This window comes from Hemiscyllium ocellatum, chromosome 22 (genome assembly GCF_020745735.1).
Source record: "Hemiscyllium ocellatum isolate sHemOce1 chromosome 22, sHemOce1.pat.X.cur, whole genome shotgun sequence".
Taxonomy (NCBI): Eukaryota; Metazoa; Chordata; class Chondrichthyes; order Orectolobiformes; family Hemiscylliidae; genus Hemiscyllium; species Hemiscyllium ocellatum.
Window position 1 is genome coordinate 21,821,808 of NC_083422.1, and position 17,775 is coordinate 21,839,582.

A 17,775-nucleotide genomic window follows, 5' to 3' on the forward strand; every position below is an offset into this window, starting at 1 on the left:
GAGGTACTTCGATTCTTAGGACTCAGTGGATTCTAACGGAAGTTTGTTCCAAACTTCAGCAGTGTAGTGGCTCCATTAACTGATTTGCTGAAGAAGAACACAAAGTTTCGGTGGACAGAACCATGCCATTTTAAATTGATATTAATCACTAAACCAGTTTTAGCTGAACAAAACTTTTGAAAACCCTTTAAAGTCAACGTCTATGCTAGTAACATAGGAGTTGGAGCTGTGCTCCAGCAGGAAGAGGAGGATGGGATTGAACTGCCAGTTGGTTACTTTCAGAACTGTTTTGCCTGGAGCGCGGAGGCTGAGGGGTGACCTTATAGAGGTCTACAAAATCATGAGGGGCATGGATCGGGTAAATAGACAAAGTCTCTTCTCTGGGGTGAGGGTGTCTAGAGCTAGAGGGTATAGGTTTAGGGTGAGAGGGGAAAGAAGAGGGTGGTATGTGTATGGAATGAGCTGCCAGAGGAAATGGTGAAGGCTAGTATGATTGCAATATTTAAAAGGCATGTGGATGGATATATGAATAGGAAAGGTTTGGAGGCATATGTACCGGGCGCTGGCAGGTGGGTCTCCATTTGGTTTGGATATCTGGTCGCCTTGGATGAGTTGGATTGAAGGGTCAGTTTCCGTGCTGTACATCTCTATGATTCAATGACTTCCTGTCTGTATGCTACCAGCAATACCACCTGATACACTTTGATGCATTTCTCCTCTGCACCAACCTGAGTATGGTCTCCATTTCCGTCTGAGGATTCTATCTTTCAGATAACAACCCTCCGGAATATTCTCTGCCTCATTTTTAGAGTATGCGTCCACTTATATATCTTTTATCGTCTTGTCTTGCTGTTGCAAGTGTCTTAGTCATTCAGGAGTACACACTTCTGTCTGACCTCTGCCTGTTCACGTTTTTCCTGCACCATTACATCAAACAGGGTATCTGCTAACTGAACCTCAACTCCTTCAGCTTTCTCTTTACATTTTGCTTTGTGCTGTGATTTACAATAGTGGGATCTGGTTACCACACAGTCTGGGAAAATACCAGGATATTTCTGTTTTAACTCCCCAGTTTCTTGGTCTTCCTTTGGCTTCTCCACAACAAGGGGTGTCACTCCCACCTTGGATCCTGCTAAATTATTCCCAAGAACAAACTGAATTCCTAGAACTGGCACTCTGTCAATCTCCCACTGGCTCCCACTGTAAATTGCCCAGTCTTGAGTTGGCACTCCAACCTGATCTTTCATAGGGGAATGATAAATTTCTGTCCACCTGTCCCACAAATTATCACATGCTTGGTAAAGATCAGAAAGAGTGCATATTCACTCATCGTTTATTATCAGCGACTGGTTAGACCCTTTATTTCGCAAAATTATAACTTCTCGGCCTCCTCCCCTGTGCTTTCTGAGTAAACTTTACCCACAGAGTCAAATTCTTTGTAGAGATCAGGTCCTAACTCCATACCCAGCCCCTGCCCAGGCTGTGCACTCTCCTGAAGCTCCGCGGTTCTTCTTGGGATCTCCTTTACTACCTTGACTAATACCATTGGCTTAGCTTCTTTTACCACATCTTTTCTCTCAGCGTCTTTCTTTAACAACCACCATTGTGACTACGCATCTCACCTTCGGGCAGTGAAAACACCTTTTCCCAGTGCCCTTCTGAAACCCCCAGCACTGTAATTTTCTGTGTCCCACTCCATTACAGTGGAAACACCTGAGGCCTTTCACTTTCTGTCCACCCTCTTGGGCTTCCTTAACCTGTGGTAAAATCTTACCAGTGCTGTCTACTCTTGGTTTTGTAGTGTAGGATCCCCCGTTCTCCTAACTTCTATCCCTCACAGGACGAAATTCTGGCCAGAAGCTTGTCTTATGCAACAACACGTATTCATCTGCTAATTCTGCTGCCCTTCTCATTTCCTGAACTTTGTTCCTCCACGTGAGCACCTGTTACACTGTATCTTACTGAGAACACTTGGTGCTGTCAGGTAGCTCTACCAGCTTTTAACTCTCGTAAAGATACATGTACCCCCACATCTTTGTAACATATACAAACAATTTGGATGTGAACATAAGAGGAATAGTTAGTAAGTTTGCAGATGACACCAAAATTGGAGGTGTAGTGGACAGCAAGAAAGGTTACCTTGCTGAATACAATGGAATCTTGATCAGATGGGCCAAGGAATGACAGATTGAGTTTAATTTAGGTAAATGAGAGGTGCTGCACTTTGGAAAGGAAAATCAGGGTAGGACTTAATACACTTAATGGTAAAGTCCTGAGGACTGTTACTGAACAAAGAGACCTTGGAATGCAAGTTCATAATTCCTTTAAAGTGGAGTTACAGTTGGATAGGATTGTGAAGAAGGCATTTGGTATGTTTGCCTTTTATTGGTCAGAGCATTGAGTATAGGAGTTAGGAGGTCAAGCTGAGGCTGTACACGACCTTCATTAAGCCACTATTGGAATACTGTGTGCAATTCTCATCTCCCTGCTATCAGGAGGACGTTATGAAACTTGAAAGGGTTCATTAGAGGATTTACAAGGATGTTGCCAGGATTGGAGGGTTTGAACCAAAGGGAGAAGCTGAATATGCTGGAGCTGTTTTTCCTGGAACGTCGGAGGCTGAGAGGTGACCTTATAAAGGTTTATAAAATTATGAGGGGCAATGATAGGGTAAATGAACAAGGTCTTTTCCCTGGGTTGGGGGAGTCCGGAACTAGAGAGCATAGGCTTATGGTGAGAACTGAAAGATTTAGAAGGGACCTAAGGAACAACTTTTTCATGCAAAGAGTGGTACGTGTATGAAATGAGCTGCCAGAGGAAACGGTGGAGGCTGGTACAATTACAATATTTAAAAGGGATCTGAATGGGTACATGAATAGGACGTGTTTAGAGGGATATGGGCCAAAAGCTGGCAAATGGGAGTAGATTTATTTAGGGTATCTGGACGGCATGGATGAGTTGGACTGAAGGGTCCATTTCCATGATGTACATCTCAATGACTCTATAAATATAACCACCAGAGGTAATACCAGGAGGTGATGCCAATGAGAATTGGAAAGAGAACACTTACATTTGATATATTCTGAAAGTGCTGTATACATTCCTAATGAAGGGCTTATGCCCGAAATGTCGACTGTCCTGCTCGTCAGATGCTGCCTGACCTTTTGCGCTTTTTCCAGCGCCACACCTTTTGACTCTGGTTGACCACTATCTGCAGTCCCTCACTTTCTCCATGTGCAAATTCAAAAGCTAGTGCCTCTACAGCTAAAAGATAAACCTGTTTTAAGATCTAAGGTAAGTCTATACCAGAAATCTCAGTGAATATTCTATGCTAAGCTCTGTCATATATTTTCAGTATTTGTAACTTCTCTTATAGAGGCTCCAATACTGAATCTGAGGGAGAATTAAGTAAAATTCCATGCAAGGACTGCCACAAACACTACGTAGGACAAACAGGAAGAAAGTTAGCCACCAGGATACACGAACACCAGCTAGCCACAAAAAAACATGACCCTCTCTCCCTCGTACCCCTACACACGGATGGAAAAAAAATACCATTTCGACTGGGACAACACATCTATCCTGGGACAGGATAAGCAAAGACATGCCAGAAAATTCCTAGAGGCCTAGCACTCACCACAACGCATAGATCAAGATGCCATCTATCAACCCCTCAGAAAACGAACAGGAAATGACATCACCAGAAACCCTAGGAACTCCATCCAGGAGAAAGATATAAATAGAAAGCAGGAGACAACAGCTTCGCTTCATTTGGAGGTCGCCACTGATGATGTTACCTAGCCAGGTAATGGAACGTCTGGATATCAAACCTGCAGCTCAGCGAGCAAACCTACACCCTAGAAATTAAGTAGTTTGTAAAGCAAACTAATAATAGCTAGAAATACAGGCAACCTCTGTAGTTGCAGAAATACGTAATGATTCAAGTAGATGAACTTTCATCTGGATTGACAAAGTACTAATGCCCTAGAGAGTGGAGTAATAACCTTCTTTCTTCATAATGTAAAATAATAAACAGGTTGGAAATGGCTTCTCCCACTTTAATAGCCACCTCATCCACCAGATGGGTACCAAAGACAGGACTGCAGAGAATTCCCTGTGGATGGTACCATTTTGTGACAGCACCTGGAAAGGATTGTAGTAGGGGAGGAGGTGGAATTCAAACAGTTTGTAGAGGCTGTGGAAAGAGGCAGAATACCAGTTTAACTAGTTCTCTCCTGGGAATTCATTTGTCATCAGATAGACTACATTTTCATGGTGTAAGATCTGTCAGAAGGAGGTGTCAAAAGTATCAGTAATGATGTATGTTCCTAGAATCTTTCGTTTGAACCTAAGGCGGTATTAATAATCATATGTTCAGGTATTGCCAGAAATTTACATTTTCAGCTTTGCTCTTCTCCAGTTAGCCTGTTCCTTTCAAATATATCTGGTCTGCGACCTCACAATGTGCTACAACAAAAGTTACATTGGATTTTATCAAATCTCCATAAGATATTGCTGGCAAGAAATGACAGCAAACTATACTGCCCATCTTATTGTTACTAACAAAATGCAGTTTCCTAAATATATGAACAACCATGGAGAGAAATGTTGAGAAATACAGGAAGAGGATAATTGGTCAAAGAAATGTCAGTATGAAAGTTCCTATTCGACAATTCAAGTTCAACATGTTGGCATCAAAGAGAAATCACCAATAAGTCAGCAATTTACTGGAACTTCAGATATTTCTGAAGAAATACTGGTTAGTGAAGTTAAATCAGTGAAGTAACTGAAAAAAAATTGACAAGGGCCTGGGACCTCCAACCTTTAACTTTCAAGTATAAGGCTACTTGTTGAAGCTTAAGTTCAACATCCAACTGTGAGTTGTGTTATTTTCATTAAGTACCACTTTCCTAAACATGTAAGGCACATTTGAGATGAAATGTTCCATACTCACTGAGATTATAACATGTGTCAAAGTAACAAAATAGTAGGAAGCAAGATAATAAAAGGCAAGAAATAGAGCAGCTCTGCATCAGAATTAATGGATCAGAAATGGCCAAGATTGCTGACATTTCATATGAAGCTTAACTATTAACTCAAGAGGATATGTTATTCGAATTATTTTACCGCTTTCACTGGGGGAAAAAAACTATATTGAGGAGGAGTTGAAGTTCGCTGGAGAGTCAACGGTTAGTAATGTCTTAATACATTGGTGTTTTTAGATTGATTCACTCAAAATACTGGCTCGTCAAAATGAACAGATGTGAATTTCTCTGGGATTAAATTTTCTTTCGATGTGACTGTATTGCTGTCTATCTCATTGTCAGAGACGTTTTGAACACAGGGCACAAATTAAACCAGTTTCGTTTTACTGGCTGATTATACACCCATGTTAGACAGCGGATACACTTTGCAAATTGCTGAGAGCGACTCTAAAAGAAAGCGATACGTGTTTAGTGTGTATAAATATATATTCCTTTCATTACTAATCATGCCTATTTACGAAACAGCACGCATCCTTCAGATGTGTAATTTTATGTCCCATTTAGGAAGGCCAGGGAGAAGGGCTGCAGACATGATGGAGCCAGCATTCACAGATTTGCCGGATACTCCAGCACATTAATGATTTCCTAAATTAGAGCCAATTGTTTGGCATTGTCTGTCCGTTATCTTTGCTTTGAAGTCTCTTCACACATGGAAATCTCCGCTGCGAAAGGCCACATAAATTCAAAGCTGCTCGCAAGCGACTCAGACGGATCAGAGAAGCACTGGAGTGACAAAACACAGGGAGATGATGGTCAAGGGAAACTTTTCGATTGACTGGCTTGCTCGGAGTAGCCGCGAGGGCTACACTAAAGATATAGCTGAAGAACACAGCTCGGGTCTTCCTCTGTCTCCCAGCTTCTATCCCCTAAACTCAACACAGCCTAGGATAGACATCTCCCAACAGAGGCGAACACAACCTCGGGACCCTCCATCGGAACGGAGAGGAGCACTCCCCTGGATGGGAGAGTGTGGGCAGGAACCGGCTCTGAAAGACTCAGCGGGCGCGGAGTGTAAGTAAAACGCCACTTTACTGAGAACGTCCAGCAAGGTGCGTGCGGACGCTGACTGACAGCATTGATATTTGATTTGTTGTTGTGCAGTGTCCGGTCGTGAGGATTGCTGGGCCTCGGAGAGTGAGTCTGGCCGATCAGATTGTACAGTCCGAGAGGAGGAGGAGGAGGAGGATGAGGAGGAGGGGGAACAGGCAGACAGAAACCCGGAGGCTGACAGCGATGGGCCTCGGCGTGTGCGCACCGCTTTCACCGCCCAGCAGATCCACAAGCTGGAGAAGAAGTTTAAGCGGCACACCTACCTGGGGGCGGCGGAGAGGTCCAGGCTGGCAACTTTACTACACTTATCCGAGACTCAGGCAAGTCAGCAGAACTTCCCTCTGTAAGCCTATACCTACTCACTCTAACTCCCAAAGCACCCCATGTGTCAGTATTCCTCTTAACTCTGACCTGTACAGCCTGAGGATTGCACTTTGTCATGTTGCAAGGACTTGTACACTTTTTGACAGGAACTGTTTTGTTTTAACTCGGTGTATTTTCCTCACTCCCAGGTGAAGACTTGGTTTCAAAACCGCAGGATGAAACTCAAGCGCCAGCTCCAGGATCTGTACTCTGTTTCCTTCTCCGGCCCCCCTCTACTGACCAGCCCAGCGCGGATGAGAGAACCGCTCCTGCCTCCCAGCTCCTTTCCGGGATACTACCTTCAGGCCGCTAGCGGCTCCCACCCCTTCCCCCAGGCCGCCTACCAGCAGCCGGTTGCTGGCCACTGCCCGAGCTTGGAGCAAAGCCTTTCTCAGTATCAGGCCTTTCTTTACCCGCTGCTATTGAATCCTTCGCCAGGGGGGCTGTATATCTGTTCCTGATGAAAACCAGACCTTTACAATTCCAGTAGCCAGGACTTGGGACTTTGGGAAGTCATGTTGTGCAATATCGCTAACAAGGAAGACATACAGTATAAAACTAAAAACTGCCCTTATTTAATACCCTATTTAATTTTGTAATTTTTCTATCTATTTTGATAATAAAATTGACGATTCGAACAAAACGATCATTTTTCTGAAGTGTATTGTGCTTATTTAGGGTGTTGCTAGTTCCAACATAGTTTTTAATTCTCCTATCCAACTTCATGCCATAACGTAAAGCTTGGACAGCAGGTTCTACATAGTAAATTGCAAGATTGACAGAAACTCCCAATAGGACACAATATTGAAGGTACACTGGTATTGTCAAAAGTGCCTTAAACGGCCGGCAGCCTGAACTCAGACTGATCGCTTCATTCCAGATAAATGATATATCACTGCTTCAATCTGTCCGGTGCTCATGACTAACTGACATGGTATGCAGTAGATAATCAACATACTTCAAACATAATTGTAGTCAAATTATTGATGTTTATAGGGTATTCGTGGCAGTATATGAAGTAATTTGTCATTTCCACACTGATTCAACATAGCGAATGGTTCAAAATTATGCATTGCCAGTTCCTGCAGCTACATAAATACACAGTGAACCTACGTTCAATGTTTGTTTGTTTAAATTTTAAGTGCTAAAGAACTCCAGTTTAGGATTAAATTAATGAGTTGAACAATGTAATCCTGAGAAAGCCAGATCTTTTCTCAATGCTTGGAAGTTCAGGGTCAATCCCCAGAAAGATTTTTGGTGGGATGTTGGGCTGCTCGTGAACAATTGGGACAGTTAAGAAGATAAAACCAGGATAAGCAAATTTATGCAGTTTACTTACTTAAAGAAAGCTCTTGGACCTTTTTCTTGTGCATGCTGAGAAAGTTAACAAAAGTGTAGAAAGGGATGATATGTCATATGTTAAAAGCTAAAGGTTCCTCCATCTAGTATAAATTAACAATGCTAAGAGAATTTAACTTGAGGGCCCCAAACAAGATGGATAGAGTTTGAAAGAACCCAAAGTTAAAAAGAAAAATGCTTGAATCAAGAAGTGAGTTAAGCAATGCCAAGGTCTGGCAGAATGTGCAATATTTCACTTTTTGGAGGTGTGGAGCAGGGTCAGAATTTAAAGAGAGAAAACATCATGAATAAATAGTGAATAAATAAATTAGAAAAAGAACAAGGAAGGTTTGAGATTGTTTTTAAATACAGAAAGTAATGATCTGGAATTCACAGCAGAAGCAGATTCACTTTTAATGAGTGAATTAGAAGCAAGCAGGCCAAGAGGAAAAGGCAGGTAGTAGAATTGAACAACTTGACTAAATATCTTCTGTGCTGTGTGATTCTGTTTTAACATTTTCTCCTCCTGAAGGCACTGGATCATAGTAGGGTTTTAGTTCACAGTTGCATCTGTTACACTTTGCAGGCACTCAGAAACCAGTATTAACTATGTCCGCAGATGTAAATGTCATTATTGCTAAACTGCTAGAAATATTTGATTTAGGTTGCCTTATCAGAGGACGTTTTGTCCAATATGCAATATGGCTTGGTTTAATGTTCCCACGAGTTACTTAACTACAGTGACAAGACCAAATAAAACATTCATTGTTTGCTATCCTCACGTAAATGAAGGTATAATGACATATGCAAAGCAGACCCTCAAAAGAGTGAATTGAAAGAATCATTGAAGTTGTTTATAATGTGCTAATGGATGGTAGTGCAATACAAAGAAAATTTGCAGAGTAATCAGGAAATGTGCAAGGAGTTTCAACAAAGGCAGTTTCACTACCAGTTGGAGAACAATCAGTGGTGTGTACTTCAGTGGCATAGTGAAGGATAAAAACAATAAATCAGGCTCATCAGATGAAGAGACTTGTAAACATTTGTTTGTCATGCAATTTCTGACAACAGAGCCACAGGCCATAATTCAAAATGGTATGCAGCCCCACTACCCTGATAAAAGTGGAATTTCTCTTCACCACTATCTTCAAGGATAGAATACTCTCCACTTCCCCAGGTCTGGCACTACCTTTGGAGAGAAGGCAAGAGTTCACGCTACAAGTCCAATGATCCTTCTTCAGAAAAGGAAAACTGGAGCTGATGAAAATGAGAAGTTGCATCTGAAGAAGGATCATTGAACTCGGCTTTCTCTCCACAGATGCTGCCAGACATGCGGAGCTTCTTCAGCAAATTCTGTTTTTGTTTCTGATTTGCAGCATCTGTGTTTTTTTCAGTTTCGAGTCTGTTTTTGTTTGTTCCACCACCTTCTCTCAGTCTATCCATTAATGGTGTAGATGACATAGAAAATGCACTCCAATAACTCACCAATGTTTCTTGGGCTGCATCTCCCAAACCTACAACCTCTGCCACTGTGAGGGACAAAGGCAACACATGTATGACCTTTACCTTCAAGTCATAGACTATCCTAACTTGAACTATATTTGGAGATGCTGGTGTTGGACTGGGGTGTACAAAGTTAAAAATCACACAACATCAGGTTAAAGTCCAACAGGTTTAATTGGAAGCAGACTAGCTTTCGGAGCGTCGCTCCTTCATCAGGTGGTAGTGAACTATATTGTCATCCAATACTGGTGTTGATTAAAATCCGTGGAACTCCCTACTGACTGCACTGTGGGAATATGTTCATTGCTTAGACTGCAGCCATTCAAGAAAGCTGTTCACCACCATCACCTTCTCAATGGAGAGATGAGCAACAAATGTTGGCCTTGCTAGTAATGTGCAAATTCTTCACATATTTTTTGTAATGGTTGGACAGAAAATAAAGGTGGAGGGGAACAGATTATGTTCCTTGGCACCATCCTAAAATCAACCGCTGGCTGACTGCGCAGAAACCTGTTGGGTTTCCATAGTTTCCTGCTTCACTCTCTCTAGACCACCCTAAAATAAAGAGGTTATTTGAGTTTAGAGAATCCGAGCCTTGCAGGAATTACCACTTTCAGCAAAGAAGCCGGAAGGAACAGGAGAATCAGTCTGTTTATTGTGTGGCATTGAACAGAAACGAGACTGGGTCAGTAGAGACAGCAGTGAATGAAATGGAATATGCAGGCGTAGGAGAGGTTCGAACACCATTAGGATGAACTGTGTTGGATCATGAGCATTAAAAGTCTCCGGCATCTCCAAATCATTAAAAGCTTCATGTCACATTGCAACAATAGACAGAACCCTGTCTGCTCGCCTCAGTAACTAGAAAGTTAGTAAACTTTCAAAACATTTACTTTCATCTTTTTAATGAATCACATTTTACCGCCCAGTCGGCACCCTTCTGAATGACTCAGCTTTCCCTGCAAATTGCAGCTGATCAAAAGGCACTGAAGCAGTTCCCAGGGTGAGAGCAGAGGTACTCATAAACACCTCAGTCAGATGGGTGCCTCGGAGTCAGTCTGGGAAACTGCTCACCGATTGAGTGTAAACGGCGGAGGTAGAATCTTCAGCGTTCGCTGGACGGACGGTCTGAGCACAGGGTCTACACAACACATAGCCACTACCTCCTGTTCCTTTCCAAAATGAACATAACTTCCTAAACATAAAATTATTTGTTTCAAAATAATCTCTACCTGTCATATTCTCAGCACTTGTTGCGCTATATCAGGGGCAGCACGGTGGCTCAGTGGTTAGCACTGCTGCCTCACTGTCCCAGGTTCAATTCCCGCCTCAGGCAACTGTCTGTGTGGAGTTTGCACATTCTCCCTGTGGGTTTCTTCCGAATGCACCGGTTTCCCCCCACAGTCCAAAGATGTGCAGGTTAGGTGAATTGACCTTGCTAGATTCTCTGTAGTGCTAGGTACAGGGGTAAATGTAGGGGAATGGGTCTGGGTGGATTGCTCTTCGGAGGGTCGGTGTGGACTTGTTGGGCCGAAGGGCCTGTTTCCACAATGCAGGGAATCTAATCATCACTAAACAACGTTTCCAAATCTCCGATAACAATGTGCTCCAGACAACAATATCAAGGCAAGAATTATTAATGAAAAGTTGTATAAGAGTCTAATATCATCGGAATGACTATTAACATCCCTGTTTACAAAGGACGGGTGATGTACATTAACTACAATAAAATGTATATTTTCAACACAACTTGAACAGAATTTTTCGTAGGACCTTTGCTCTTTAGAGCATTATTTCTCAAACCTTTAAAGGTATTGATTACTCTTCAGTTCTTTCAAGTAACCTACGAAAGCAATTTAAATTACTTTTAATTATGTGATGTTTACCAAAAGTGACAAAACTAAAAATCACACAACACCAGGTTATAGCCCAACAGGTTTATTTGGAAGCACTAGCTTTCGGAGCGCTGCTCCTTCAACAGGCAGCTCCAAATCATATTAAAAGTGAGACATGTTTGTAGCAGGAATGGCCGCGCAAACAGAAACAAATTGTAAAGAGGGAGGAGTAACTGCACAGACTCTTCTATAAAAGCGTCTATTCGGGAACGATGGGCGGAGTAGTTTCATGCGCGGTTTGGGTTTTTATAGCCCACACGGAAGACCATCAGGAATCACCTTCGAGCCTGCGCCGTTGCTAATGTGTCTGAATGTTTGTTTCCAGTGTTAAACCGAAGTGTTTTACATTTTCCTTTCCGCCCGTGTTACATTTTCCTGCTGGTAAAAGCACATTTATAACTCGCTCCAGGAGCACGGCGCCAGCGGTCTTAACATGAACAGTCCCAGCACTTTCCACCCGAGAAAGCTAATCGCCTGAATAGAGCTGTTGATCTCCCACAGAAGTGTTAATGCCGAAAGCAAACCATTTGGGTGTGACCCCCGGCAATCATTCCAAACTGATGGCGCTGAAGCACTCTGAGCCACTTAATTAATATTAACATGAAAAGGTAAAAAGAGACGCGGCACTTGTAAAAGCTCAATGTTGAAATAATACCTTAAAAACTCGAAACATCATGTAATTGTGGAACGTCTTAAAATAAATGGGTTAATCCCCTCAAAAAATGACGTATGTCAGTAATTGCTTGAATTTCAGTTGGTACACAGGACAACAAATAAAGGTGGAAAGTGCTGGAGAAACTCAGCAGGACTGAGTTGACATTTCGAGTCCATTATGACTTCTCTATTCCCTCACTCCACAAGTGGTGCCTGTCTGCTGAGTGTTACTAACTTTTTTTTCATTTCAAATTCCGAGCATCCGCAGCATTTTGCAACTATAGCCTCAGGAATGAAAGAATCGCAAGGTGACAAATCAATATATTTCCTTGTGGAAGTGAGTTTACTTTAGGAAGTGCTCTCTAATTTATACATTCTCACCATCGATTATTTCTGAACTCTCTGGGTTTGAGCGGCTGCTAATCAGTTTCCAGTCTGCAACAAAGGATCGCGCAAAGTAGTGCTTGATCTTCAAAAGACTCCCGCTCATGACCTAATGGGAGAACTTTGATCTCCCTGGTCCCGCTTAGCACTGCATTTGGGCAATGAATTGCCATTTAAAATATCAGAGGGCCTTGATTGACTATCAGTTAACTTCTGCGATCAGCATTCCCCCCCACCCCCTGTCAACACTTCCCTTTTGTAGCTACAGGGCGGGACACAGCAGCAGGGTCTCACCGTGGTTTCAGAAGGAGGTGGAGACGTTGGAGTTACCTCAGAGGAAGCATTAATCGAATCAAGAGGAATTGCGCGGAATTATCATTGGACAGCCCATGCTGTGTAACAATGTCACCGGAACTGTTGGGTGACAACAGACTTGAGGGATAGCTAATCTCCCCTCCACCATTCATAGGATCCAACGATAACGAAATCGTTGAGTATTCGCAGCAATCATTCTCTCCCAGCGACTCGTCCCCAGCCCGTGAAGGTTTGAGCATCAGAGTTTCAAAATATTTCTTCTTCCCTCGTTTGTAAAATGTAAAACCAAATTCTTGTCTGCCTTCTATAATGAATTTTTAAAAAATACGTTTTTTGAAGGCGATGGGAGTTAACCTTGAGAGAATAGAATGGACATTTTTGAGAATAGGAATTTATTGTCACGTGTACACAACTACATGAAAAATACAGCGAAAAGTTTGTAAGTCGCCCAACCGCGCCTGTATTAATGACAGTATGATTGTGATTAACGTCCATAACTTGGCAATTCAATTATATTTCTCTCAGCGTGGAAGCTACCAAATCAGTTCAAAATTTCCAGCCTTTTCTGTTTTTACTTTACATTTTAAGAATCCACAAAACGTTGCTTTTGAGTTCTCCCTTGTGGGCTGACTGTTAACATCGTTTCCAAACAACATTGCTGTTTGTATGACCTTACAGCACCCAAATTGGTGACTGAATTTTCTGCATTAAGATAGTGACTAGTTGTAAGGGTGCTGCATTGGCTTGAAAGTTCTTTGCTCATGAATAACATGTAAGTTTCTTCTGTATAAAAATTATCAGTCTGTATGATAGGAAGTGTCCGCTTTTAAGAAAAGTTCGTTAAACTGGAGTATCTTACTAGCTGTGTGATGGGACACAACTTAAATATTGCTGAAACTTTTCAAATTGCACTCATCAAGGCAAATATGCGAATGGCAAATTACAGATGATCATTACGCAAATCCTACAGGAGAAACGGAATTGATTGGTTGTTAACTCAACACCAATTCCATGGTAGTGTTTTGACCAAAGCAGTGCGGGAAAACCAAGGTTCTCAGGTTCCATGGTAATTTAAAACAGGGCTGCAAATGTGTTGCTGGAAAAGCGCAGCAGGTCAGGCAGCATCCAAGGAACAGGAGATTCGACGTTTCGGGCATAAGCCCTTCTTCAGGAATGAAAACAGGTGCCATCTTGCTGAAATAGTTCCCTTTGTATCCATGTACTAACAGATAAAGCAAGCCATTTCATGCTGCTACAATGCAACAGCTACTTGAGTGATGTTTTCCACAAATGCATTGTCAGTTCAAAAATATGTTCTACCCATTACACAATTCAGCAATATCATGAATGAATTTCAGTACCAGTGCAAGACAGACATATTGGCTTTATGACTCATTGTTTTCCTGTGATAATCAGATGTTCCTTCAGTTGTTGGTAATAGGCAGAGTACAGACTGGTATTCAAACAGCCTGAGTTTGCAAAGCCCAAAACAAAAAGTCTACTGTTAGATGTCATTCTCTAATTGTGAATATCTTTCTGAACAATCCATATTAATAGGTGCATGACAACCAGTTCCAAATAATAGTCATGGAGTCATAGAGATGTACAGCATGGAAACAGACCCTTCAGTCCAACCTGTCCATGCCAACCAGATATCCCAACCCAATCTAGTCCCACCTGCCAGTACCCGGCCCATATCCCTCCAAACCCTTCCTACTCATATAACTATCCAAATGCCTTTTAGATGTTGCAATTGTACCAGCCTCCACCACATCCTCTGGCAGCTCGTTCCATACACGTACCACCCTCCGCATGAAAAAGTTGCCCCTTAGGTCTCTTTCATATCTTTCCCCTCTCACCCTAAACCTATGCCCTCTAGTTCTGGACTCCCCAACCCCAGGGAAAAGACTTTGTCTATTTACCCTATCCATGCTCTTTATGATTTTGTAAACCTCTATAATGTCATCCCTCAGCCTCCGATGCTCCAGCGAAAACAGCCCCAGTCTGTTCAGCCTCTCCCTATAGCTCAAATCCTCCAACTCTGGTAACATCCTTGTAAATCTTTTCTGAACCCTTTCAAGTTTCACAACATCTTTCTGATAGGAAGGAGACCTGAATTCATGCAATATTCCAACAGTGGCCTAATCAATGTCCCATACAGCTGCAACATGACCTCCCAACTCTTGTACTCAATACTCTGACCAATAAAGGAAAGCATACCAAACACCTTCTTCACTATCCTAGCCACCTGCGACTCCACTTTCAAGGAGTTCTGAACCTGCACTACAAGGTCTCTTTGTTCAGCAACTCTCCCTCGGACCTTGCCATTAAATGCATAAGTCCTGCTCAGAGTTGCTCTTCCAAAATGCAGCACCTCGCATTTATCTGAATTAAACTCCATCTGCCACTTCTCAGTCCATTGGCCCATCTAATCAAGATCCTATTGTAATCTGAGGTAACCTTCTTGTAGTGGAGGTCCACTACACCTTCAATTTTGGTGTCATCTGCAAACTTACTAACTGTACCTCTTATGCTCACATCCAAATCATTTATGTAAATGAAGAAAAGTAGAGGGCCCAGCACTGATCCTTGTGGAATTCAACGGGGTCACAGGCCTCCAGTCTGAAAAACAACCCCGCAACACCACCCACTGTCTTCTACTTCTGAGCCAGTTCTGTATCCAAATGGCTAGTTCTCCCGTATTCTGTGAGGTCTAATTTTGCTAACCAGTCTCTCATGGGGAACCTTGTCGAACGCCTTACTCAAGTCCATATAGATCACATCTACTGGTCTGCCCTCATCAATTTTCTTTGTTACTTCTTTAAAAAAACTCAATCAAGTTTGTGAGATGTGATTTCCCACGCACAAAGCCATGTTGACTATCTCTAACCAATCCTTGCCTTTCCAAATGTATGTACATATACATCCTGTCCCTCAGGATTCCCTCCGGCTCACTGGTCTATAGTTCCCTGGCTTGTTCTTAACATCTTTCTTAAACAGTGGCACCATGTTTGCCAATCTCCAGTCTTCTGGTACCTCACTTGTGACTATCGATGATACAAATATCTCAGCAAGAAGCCCAGCAATCACTTCTCTCACTTCCCACAGAGTTCTAGGGTAAAAATCCTTTGGAATATCCTTAACCCTATTTGCCAAAGCTATCTTATTACCCCTTTTTGCCCTCCTGATTTCCCTCTTAAGTATACTCCTGCTGCCTTTATACTCTTCTGAGGATTCACTTGATCTACCCTGTCTATACCTTACATATGCTTCCTTCTTTTTCTTAACCAAACCCTCAATATCTTTAGTCAGCCAGCATTCCCTATACCTACTAACCTTTCCCTTAATCCTAACAGGAATATACTTTCTCTGGATTCTTGTTATCTCATTCCTGAAGGCTCCCATTTTCCAGCCATCCCTTTACCTGCGAACATCTACCCCAATCAACTTTTGAAAGTTTTTGCCTAATACCGTTAAAATTAGTCTTTCTCCGATTTAGAACTTCAACTTTTAGATCTGATCTATCCTTTTCCATCACTATTTTAAATCTAATGAAATTATGGTCGCTGGCCCCAAAGTGCTACCCCACTGGCATCTCAGTCACCTGCCCTGCCTTATTTCCCAACAGTAGGTCAAGTTTTGCACCTTTTCTAGTAGGTACATCCACATACTGAATCAGAAAATTGTCCTGTACACACTTAACAAATTCTTCTCCATCTAAACCCTTAACACTATGGCAGTCCCAGTCTATGTTTGGAAAGTTAAAATCCCCTACCATAAGCACCCTTTTATTCTTACAGATAGCTGAGATCTCCTTACAAGTTTGTTTCTCAATTTCCCTCTGACTATTAGGCAGTCTATAATACAATCCCAATAAGGTGATCATTCCTTTCTTATTTCTCAGTTCCATCCAAATAATGTACCTGGATGTATTTCCATGAATATCCTCCCTCAGCACAGCTGTAATTCTATCCATTATCAAAAACGCCCATCCCCCTCTTCTCTTGCCTCCCTTTCTATTCTTCCTGTCGCATTTATATCTTGGAACATTAAGCTGTCAGTCCTGTCCATCCCTGAGCCATGTTTCCGTAATTGCTATGATATTCCCAGTCCCATGTTCCTAACCATGCCCTGAGTTCATCTTCCTTCCCTGTTAGGCCCCTTGCATTGAACTAAATGCAGTTTAATTTATTAGTCCTACCTTGTCCCTGCCTGCCCTGACTGTTTGATTCTCTTCTGTTCTCAACTGTACCAGTCTCAGATTGATCTCTTTCCTCACTACCTCCATTGGTAGCTCCTCAGCTACACATTCATCTGCTCCATCCACCTATTCCTGCCCTCACTAGCTCATAGCACCGAGAGTAGTCCAGATATTACTATTCTCGAGGACCTCCTTTTTAAATTCTTTCCTAACTCTCTCTAATCACCCTTCAGAATCTCAAACTTTTGCTATGTTGTTGGTTCCAATGTGGACAATGACCTCTTGCTGGCTCCTCTCCCCCGTTGAGAACATTCTGCACCTTCTCTGAGACATCCTTGATCCTGGCACCAGGGAAGCAACACACCATTCTGATTTTTTGCTGCTGGCCATAGAAAAATCTGTCTGTACCTTGGACTAGAGAATCACCTCACTCAATTGGAATCTCTTGGAAGCCAACATACCCCTCATTGCATTACAGCCAGTCTCAATACCAGAAACTTGGCTGCTCGTGCTACGTTGCCATGAGAATCCATCACCCCTACATTTTCCAAAACAGAAAACCTGTTTGAAATGGGTATAGTCACAGAACACACCTGCACTAGGTGCCTATCTCTCTTACCTTTCCATATATGTGACTGTATCTCCCTTTTCTATAACTTCCATCCATCACATACTATTGCTGTTGCAAATTCCTCATTTGATCTGATAAGATTCGCAACCAACAGCATTTATTGCAGATATAGTCCGCAGTAATCCTTAAACTCTCTTTAAACTTCCACATCTGACAAGAAGCACATATCACTCTACTCAAAGCCATATTTGCTCCTTCATAATCTACAGACCCAGAAAATATCACCATCTTATTCCTCTGTAAAACACTGCCCCAAGTTAGATTAATAGTTACGGCTTATATTTTAAGGTTAATCAAGAGGTATATTTCAAAAACATCGAATCAAGAAAGAACCCACTCTACTCACTACGACAGACTTTCTGTAGGCCACTTAAAACAATTAACTCATCTGATTCT

The 17,775-nt window shown here is 42.2% G+C and overlaps 1 protein-coding gene across 1 annotated transcript; it reads left to right on the forward strand.

Annotated features, from left to right (window-relative positions):
* Window positions 1-5,707: 5,707 nt before the first annotated feature.
* LOC132826459 (homeobox protein vent1-like) lies at window positions 5,708-7,101 on the forward strand. The gene is made up of 3 exons (XM_060842394.1): window positions 5,708-6,056; window positions 6,147-6,415; window positions 6,608-7,101. The coding sequence occupies exons 1-3, from the start codon at window positions 5,792-5,794 to the stop codon at window positions 6,917-6,919; spliced, it is 846 nt and encodes a 281-aa protein (XP_060698377.1). The 5' UTR covers window positions 5,708-5,791; the 3' UTR covers window positions 6,920-7,101.
* Window positions 7,102-17,775: the final 10,674 nt, after the last annotated feature.

What these genes read in the sequence shown, in the direction of transcription:
- LOC132826459 (XM_060842394.1), top strand. Translation starts at nt 5,792, where the DNA reads ATGATGGTCAAGGGAAACTTTTCGATTGACTGGCTTGCTCGGAGTAGC. An exon ending in AGACTCAGCGGGCGCGGAGT is followed by an intron (nt 6,057 to 6,146) that starts GTAAGTAAAACG and finishes GTTGTTGTGCAG; the next exon opens with TGTCCGGTCGTGAGGATTGC. An exon ending in TACACTTATCCGAGACTCAG is followed by an intron (nt 6,416 to 6,607) that starts GCAAGTCAGCAG and finishes CCTCACTCCCAG; the next exon opens with GTGAAGACTTGGTTTCAAAA.